This window comes from Micromys minutus, assembly GCF_963924665.1.
Source record: "Micromys minutus genome assembly, chromosome: 31".
NCBI lineage: Eukaryota > Metazoa > Chordata > Mammalia > Rodentia > Muridae > Micromys > Micromys minutus.
Genome location: NC_137966.1, coordinates 23,496,293 through 23,505,034, shown reverse-complemented (window position 1 = coordinate 23,505,034; position 8,742 = coordinate 23,496,293). Strand labels below are relative to the sequence as shown.

General features: G+C 53.5%; 1 protein-coding gene across 1 annotated transcript; it reads left to right on the top strand.

Moving 5' to 3' along the window:
• Positions 1 to 365: 365 nt before the first annotated feature.
• SOCS1 (suppressor of cytokine signaling 1) lies at positions 366 to 1,016 on the top strand (the record flags this gene model as incomplete). Its single annotated transcript, XM_080942221.1, has 1 exon — positions 366 to 1,016. The coding sequence occupies one exon, from the start codon at positions 366 to 368 to the stop codon at positions 1,014 to 1,016; it is 651 nt and encodes a 216-aa protein (XP_080798347.1).
• Between the last annotated feature and the right edge of the window lie 7,726 nt (positions 1,017 to 8,742).

The window sequence follows — 8,742 nt, the reverse complement described above, 5'->3', positions numbered from 1 at the left end:
GGGCGCCGTCAGCCCCTCCTCTCCGCCCCTGAGCCCAGATCGTCCGCCCGGGTTTCAGTTCCCGGCGTGGCCAGTAGGCGGCAGCCGCGAGGCGGCAGGCCACCGGAGGGGACGGCCGGGAGTCGGGCCCCTCTCCACGCCCCCTTCTCCACGCGCGCGGGGAGGCAGGGCTCCACCGCCAGTCTGGAAGGGTTCCACTTACGGGAACGGCCTACTTCGCAGATGAGCCCACCGAGGCTCAAGCTCCGGGCGGATTCTGCGTGCCGGCCTGTGCCACCCGGACGCCCGGCTCACTGCCTCTGTCTCCCCCATCAGCGCAGCCCCGGACGCTATGGCCCACCCCTCCAGCTGGCCCCTCGAGTAGGATGGTAGCACGCAACCAGGTGGCAGCCGACAATGCGATCTCCGCGGCAGCAGAGTCCCGAAGGCGGCCAGAACCCTCCTCGTCCTCGTCCTCGTCCTCGTCTTCGTCCTCGCCAGCGGCCCCCGCGCGTCCCCGGCCCTGCCCGGTGGTCCCGGCCCCGGCCCCGGGCGACACTCACTTCCGCACCTTCCGCTCCCACTCCGATTACCGGCGCATCACGCGGACCAGCGCGCTCCTGGACGCCTGCGGCTTCTACTGGGGACCCCTGAGCGTGCACGGGGCGCATGAGCGGCTGCGTGCCGAGCCTGTGGGCACCTTTTTGGTGCGCGACAGTCGCCAACGGAACTGCTTCTTCGCGCTCAGCGTGAAGATGGCTTCGGGCCCCACGAGCATCCGCGTGCACTTCCAGGCTGGCCGCTTTCACCTGGATGGCAGCCGCGAGACCTTCGACTGCCTCTTCGAGCTGCTGGAGCACTACGTGGCGGCGCCGCGCCGCATGTTGGGGGCCCCGCTGCGCCAGCGCCGCGTGCGGCCGCTGCAGGAGCTATGTCGCCAGCGCATCGTGGCCGCCGTGGGTCGCGAGAACCTGGCGCGCATCCCTCTTAACCCGGTACTCCGTGACTACCTGAGTTCCTTCCCCTTCCAGATCTGACCGGCTGCCGCCGTGCCCGCAGCATTAAGTGGGGACGCCTTATTATTTCTTATTATTAATTATTATTTTTCTGGAACCACGTGGGAGCCCTCCCCGCCTAGGTCGGAGGGAGTGGGTGTGGAGGGTGAGATGCCTCCCACTTTTGGCTGGAGACCTCATCCTGCCTCTCGGGGGGGTGCCTCCCCTCCTGGTGCTCCCTCCGGGTCCCCCTGGTTGTAGCAGCTTGTGTCTGGGGCCGGGACCTGAACTCCACTCCTACCTCTCTATGTTTACATATTCCCAGTATCTTTGCACAAACCAGGGGTGGGGGAGGGTCTCTGGCTTCATTTTTCTGCTGTGCAGAATATCCTATTTTATATTTTTACAGCCAGTTTAGGTAATAAACTTTATTATGAAAGTTTTTTTTTTAAAGAAACAAAAATTTCTAGAGTGTATGCTTTGGCCAAACGTCCTGGGTTGGGAGTGAGGTATACAGATTGACTTTCTTGAAGTCTTGGGGATGCTGGAGGGGGGGGGGTCAGGCATCGTGCGCAGCCCCACCCACAGTGCTGGGGACGAACTTCCAGGCTAGTTTTGGTTTATGGCTGGGAAGATGGCTGCTCCAGTCTGAGCTTTCCGAGTATCTGTGCCTGGTCTCTGGCCCCTGACACCGAGTACTGTATTGCCCCCAGTGTACAGAGGAGAAAACTGAGAGACAGGTAATTGGCACCAGGCCACTCCCAGACTGGAGAGATGGGCCTTTTAACTATCCATCCTGCATCAGTTTGAAATGGATGACAGAGAGGAAACTTCTCTGCCTCTCTGACCACAACTACTTCCAGGAAGAGGGTGGGGCAGAGCAGCCAGGGCTCACCGAGTTTTTGGAAGGAGTGGCAGTTCTGCAAGCCATCAAGTGTTTCAGAGGGGATGGTGAGCCAAGCTGGCTTGTCGCTCCTCTCCCCACTCTGCCTTGTGTGCTTTTTTGGAGCCAGAAAGCTGCTTTGTGGTCTGTGGTGGCAGGGGCCTGGGTGCTGGGCTGTAGGCTTGGGTAATTCCCTTCGCCTCTCTGGGCCTCTGAAGCCGTGGCGTTGTCAGGAGCCCAGATGGAAGGGCTGTTCCAGGACACGTGGGGCACCAGAAAGGACCCAGCACTGGTTCAGACAGACGGCTGGGTAGGAACGTGGACCACACTGCTTGCTGGTCATCAGGGGGGCTGAACAACCTTGTGGGCACATCCCACATCAGCATGAGTTCTGTGATTCCTGCAGCCTGGGACATGCTTCTAGTGCCTTTCCTAATGCTTAACGATCTCGTTTGGTGGAAACAGCTGCTCTGGGCACACAGACGCTGTCCAGGTTTCCTCTGGTCCTTCAGGGCGGTGGGGTGAGAGCAGGAAGGACAGGGCTTGTCTGTCCTCTTTTTTCTTCATGGCTAGCCCCAAACCTGCTGTGTGGATGAATGAGGTTCTCTTGCTTCTCTCAGTCTAGCAGGGCAAAGGGCAGAGACCCGCTGGGAATACTATCGCCCTGCAGACCTCCCAGCAAGAGCTTCCAGAAGGGGTAGGCTAGCTGGGAAAACCCTGCTTAACACCTGCCGGGAGTTAAGCCCCTGCCTCTGAGAAACAGGCTGGATGGCAAAAAAGAGCTCCCACTCAGGCTGAGACCCCACTGCTGCCTGGCTTGTACTGGTACTCACCAGTTCCAAGTCACCTTTAAAACAGTCACCCTTCACCTGGGCCTTCTGATTGGCACCTGGCACTGTTGGCATCCCCATTTCACAGGCCAGCCCGGGCCCTTCTACAGACCTAGGTAAATAGACAAGTTGTTCTACAGCTCGTCAGGGGGATTTCCTAATCTGAAAAAAAAAAAAAAAAAAAAAAAAAGACAGGTCCTGTGTTAATCACATAGAATCTCAATCACAGGTTTGTTCTGTAGCCCGAAGTAGAACAGCTAGGAATAAAGGCTCCTGTCACACTCCCCGGAGCTAGCCCCTTCCATCCCTCTATGAGTCATTAACAAAAAAAAAAAAAAAAAAAAAAATCCATCCTGACATATGGAAGGTGACCTAAAAGCCCCTGGGAGCTGCACTTCTGTGTCTGTGGCCCTGCGGCTGCTCTGGGGTACAGATTCTCTATCTGGCCTCAAACCTCAGCTTCATGATTCAGCAGAGCTTACGTCAGTGAGCAAGAATGAAAAGTGAGAGGAGGGATCAAGTCGGGGGCCAGGTGGGGTGTGGAGCTCACAGACGGGCAAAGAACAGGGCTGCTTGCACACACTGCTGTAAGACCAGCCTAACAGCCACCAAGGCTGGCAACTGCGGTCCTTGTTTTACTGAGCCTCGGGCCTTGGAGGAAGAGGCCTGGCCTGTTTTCAGCAAGATGAATTTTGTTTTTCTGTTTTTTCGAGACAAGCTTTCTCTGCGTAGCCCTGGCTATCCTGGAACTCATCCTGTAGATCAGGCTGGCCTCAAACTCAGATCCACCTGTCTCTGCCTCGGGGCACACCACAACTCGTGTAAGTGCATTGCTAGGCTCCCCTAATCCTGTAAGCTTCCAGCCCGAGGAGTTTAGTTAGTTAGTCATGGAATGGGCAGACAAGCGTCTTCTACATTGTTTTCAACATAAAGCACTTAGCACAAACTCATGGTATGCAGTAGATGCCTAATCTCTGCAACAAGTACAGCACAAAGGACATTTTAAGGGTTGAGAGTTCAAGGCCCACCTGGGCTACACAGTGAGAAATAATAAACACTCCCCGTTTCGGATGTTATTCTAAGAGAGGGTTTCTGAGCTCAGTTCTCATGGAGGACGGCAGACAATATAAAGGAGCAGTGCTTAAGGAGAGGCAGTGCTCAGACGAAAACTAACGGAAAAAGTCAGAAAAGCCACCCAGGATGGTACTGATGTTGTCCTTGGAGTAACAGATACAAGTCGAAAAGGAGGGATGAGGGGAAGGCATGGTGGATGAGGAGAAGGTGTGGTGGATGAGAAGGTGGATGAGGAGAAGGTGTGGATGAGGAGAAAGTGTGGTGGATGAGGAGAAGGTGTGGTGGATGAGAAGGTGGATGAGACGGTGTGGATGGGAAGGTGGATGAGAAGGTGTGGTGGATGAGGAGAAGGTGGATGAGGAGAAGGTGTGGTGGATGGGAAGGTGTGGTGGATGAGAAGGTGGATGAGGAGAAGGTGTGGATGAGGAGAAGGTGTGGATGAGGAGAAGGTGTGGATGAGGAGAAGGCGTGGTGGATGAGAAGGTGGATGAGGAGAAGGTGTGGTGGATGAGGAGAAGGTGTGGTGGATGAGAAGGTGTGGATGAGGAGAAGGTGTGGTGGATGAGAAGGTGGATGAGGAGAAGGTGTGGATGAGGAGAAGGTGTGGATGAGGAGAAGGTGGATGAGGAGAAGGTGGATGAGGAGAAGGTGGATGAGGAGAAGGTGGATGAGGAGAAGGTGTGGTGGATGAGGAGAAGGTGTGGTGGATGAGGAGAAGGTGTGGTGGATGCAGAGGCAGCTCTGCAGGAGCTGGTTCCACTCAGTTTTCCAGAGGCTAGGGAAGGCTATGATGTGCTGTGCAGGGCCTCAGGGGTCTCAGTGAGGGCTGTATAGAGAACCTGGACACTCCCTGTGTTGGGACCAGGTCCCTCTGGCCTTTGGATAGAAAGGGGCTGAGGCAGCTAGTCCTGACAACTTCCTGCCTGTGTGGGTCATTCTTGGCCAGACTTCTGTTCCAATAGGTTAACAACCAGAAGCAGCAGGCTACGCCCCATCACAGGTCAGCCGTGGGCAGGCCTCTCTGGTTTGTGTGACTGCTCCATATCCCCTACATCTGGGCAGCAACTGGCTAAGCCTGCCACAGACATCACCCAGAAACGTAGGTAGAATAAAAAGAGGGCTCAGCCTGGTTCTGGGGGAGCCCTCACAGGAGTACTGTTTTCACCAAAGCAAAACCACACAGGGACAGCAGAACCCAGGCTGGCACCTTGAACTTGGAACTGGGACTTTAAGCCACAGCCTTGATAGCAACCATGGGTTCCAGTAACTGGGATGCTGATACAATGTCTCTCATCCTGTCCTGCCCTTGCACACAGTAGGGCCAGGCAGCTCTATGCCTGTTCTGCGAGCCCGACAGGCTTGAAGTCTTTGGTCTAGGACCCACCAGCTCCTGCTTCCCAGCCTTTGTGTTTTCTGTGGCAGTTTGTAAGGTCTATTTGGGAGGCACAGGCCAGGACTGAGTAAAGCATTGGTCTGCATCAATCCTGTTTTGGGTCTCCCAGGCTGCCCACTGATGACAGCGCACAACTTTCGGGATGGCGCTGGGCTCTGCTCAGCCCTGCTTGGCTCTCTGTATCAGTAGCACTTTTATGGAATGGATGGGGGCCTGTGCTTCCAGCCTACTTGGCTCCTTCTAAGGCCTAAAGCAGGCATATCCCTGAAGTCACACCAGGTCAAAGTGACGATAGCCAGTCATCCTGTTCACACCCCCTTTTTGAATATTCCTTTTCATTATATTTTTTCTTTTCATTATTTTTAATTATGTGTATGTGCACATGAGTACCAGTGTCCTAGCGACCAAAAGATGGCATTGCGTATCCTGGAGTTAGACCACAGATGACTGCGAATCACGTGTGGGTGCTGGGAATCGAACTCGGCTTGGCCTACTTTTCCCCCCTGTGGCCGTAGTAAAATATTGACCAAAAGTAACTTAGAGGAGAGGATTTATTTCATCTGTCAGATCACAGTGCACCACTGAGTAGTCCTGGAGGTAGAAAATAAAGCAGAAGCCATGGAGGGTACTGTTTACTGCCTCGCGCTCTGTCTCTCTCTGTCTCTCTGTCTCTCTGCCATATATATGTGGGCCCTTCCACATTAGATACACCCTCAGTCTAATTTAATCTTCAATTAGTGCTCCTTCTTCCCAGGTAACTAATTTGTGTCAAGCTGACAGAGCTGACCAGTTCATGCATCCTCTGGAAGAGCAGAGCTGGCTTTTAACCACCAGCCCCTAACACTCTTTTTAAAATTTTTATGTCTTTGGTTTTTTTGAGACAGAGTTTCTCTGTATATCCCTGACTGTTCTACAACTTGCTCTGTAGACCAGGCTGGCCACAAACTTAGAAATCCACCTGCCCCTCTGCCTCCCAAGTGCTGGGACTAAAGCATGTGCCACCACTGCCCCCTCTAGCCCTCTTTTTAAAGACAGGGCCTCCTAGGTTTCCACTGAAATTCTAAATTGGCCTGGAACTAGCTATGTAGCCCAGGCTGTACAGAAACTCTCATCTCCAAGCCTTCAAGAGCTAGAATTACAGGTTTGAGCCACCATACCCCACTCACCCCTCATTCAGGCCTCAGAGACTCAACAGTGTTTTCCCCACACTCCTGGCCCTACTGATCCTTACCTCTCCAGCCATGCAGCCCAGAGCTCAACCCCTTCTCCTCACCTGCAAATGAGGTGAACTATTAGCCTCATTTAACTAAAAAGACATCTACAAAGTGTTTGACCAAGTCTTTCTGTGTAGCCAAGGATGATCCTGAACTCCCAATCCTCCTGCCTTAGCCCCGTGGATTCTGAGACTACCAATGTGTGCCACCACACCTGGCCTTGCATATTTTAGATCAACACCATTTACTGGCTACCTACCTACCGGCATGAAGCTTGACCCAACTTCCATTGTGAAGACACAGGCTCAGAAAGGCTAAGAAATGGCCCTGTTTGGGTGGGTGGACACAGGGGCTGGGCCTAGATGCTTCTGATATTATCCTGCTCACTCCAGGTAGTACAGGGTTGAGGCTTGTACAGACCAGCCGAAGCTCTCTAGCCTGCCCTGTCCCAACAGTGCAGGCCCAGGAAGTCAACACAGACCAGTATGAGGTGAATCAGGATCTCAACTGCAAGGCTGTGTTAAGGTCAAGCCTGGGAGAGCTATCAGACCAGAATGGATCATGGTGGGGTGGGGGTGGGGGACAGGACTGGAGAGGGCCCAGAGGTGCAGATGAGAGTGAGCTAGGACCCAGGAAACATGAGGCAGACAGCTCAGTCTCTATGGGGGTGGAGTCTGAAAGATGACACAAAAGGTTGGTTCTACCTGGGAACCTGCAGGGACCTGTGGGTAAACCACACTACACTCCCTTCCACAGTTGGGTGCAGCCAGGAGAGACAACCAGACAGGATGAAGGGGAGGAGGGAGTGAGGAGTGGCTGACTCAGTCTTGCAAGGCCCCTGCCTAATGACATTGCACTCTAGAAGACAGCATAGAAGGACAGAGAAAGCCAGGACCTGGGCCTTGGACTTGGCTTTCGGTTTTGGCTCTGTCAACTGAGGGACTGTGGTGGCCTCATTCATAAAGCCAAGATCAGGATCAATTAGCATATTGTCCCTGCCCTGTCTTACAGAGGTCACAGGCATCGAGCAAATGCAAAGCAAACTCCCCAAAGCCTCTAATCAAGGGCTCTAATGACAATCACTAACTTGAGCTAGCTGTCCTGACATCAACTGAACCTGCAAACCCAAGACCAGTCCCGTCCTGGCCTCCTCATTTGCTGACTGGAGCAGTGATGGCCAGGTCAGTCTCGTCAACTGCTTTCTAGACGTTAGGCACTGTTCTAAGCTCTACGTTCATACGAGCATAGTTCCACACCATCCTCACAAGAGCAGTGTGGAGCAGATCTAATCAGAGCACGAACCTCAAACTGCTAGATAAGGGCCCAATGTTATACCCCAGGCTGGGTCTAACTCCTGCTTTTCTCCCAAGTCTTCATGTTAACTTCTAAGCATCCATGGGCTCCACTTGTGCTATTTGACCAAGTTCCAGACATTCAGTTATTCGTGTGTGAGTGTGTGTGTGTGTTGTTCGTGCACAGGTGTGTGCATGTGTGTGTGTGTCTGCTCACTTGCCTGCTTGCAGATGAACATCAGGTATCTCTCCTCATCATATTATTTGAGACATAGTCTCCCACTGAACCCTCACTTTCCCCACTAGACTGGCTGGCCATGAAGCCCCAGGGGTCTACCAGTTTCTTTCCTCCAGTGCTAGAGTAATGGATGTTGCTGCTTATGTGTGGACAGTGGGAATTCAAACTCAGGTCTGCATGTTTGCCTAGCAAGCCATCGCTAGCCTAATCAAGTTAACTGTTGCCTTCAGGAAATTTTACTTCAGGGGGCCTGTGTGAAAGCCAGAGGATGGATAAATGGTGTCGTAAGTTCTGCTGAGGAGTTGGCTCTGCTCTATCTGACTGGAGTGAGGGCTGCCAGCCCTGTCCTTGCCTGGCAGGTGCTGTCATTGTCACTGTCTGTCCCACAGACAATGGTGCTGCGGCGGCAAGAGGATGAAGCCCCTACAAGCTTCACCGCCCATCCATAAAGCAGAAGAAGCAAAGAAGCAGATGGTGACAAGTGCCAGACACGGTCTCAGGTGACACAGAATGGCCTTGAAATTGCTCCTTAGCCCAGGCTGGTTGTGAACACCGGATTCTCTTGCATCTGCATCCAAGTGCTGAGGTCACAGGCTCATCCCCCCCATAGACATCTAGAGAGCTGTTTAAGACAAAATTGAGTCACTGCCTGAGTTGAGCCGAAAATGAGTGGAAATAGGAAGCGGGGTGGCAGAGATAGTCTAAGTGCTTTCTGGGCAAGCAGGCAGACCAGAATTCACATCTCCTGCATACACAGACAAACCTGGGCCTAGTGGCTGTGTCTATAATCCAAGTGGTGAGAGTCAGAGACGGGGGGGAATCCCAGGGGTTCACTGGTCAACTG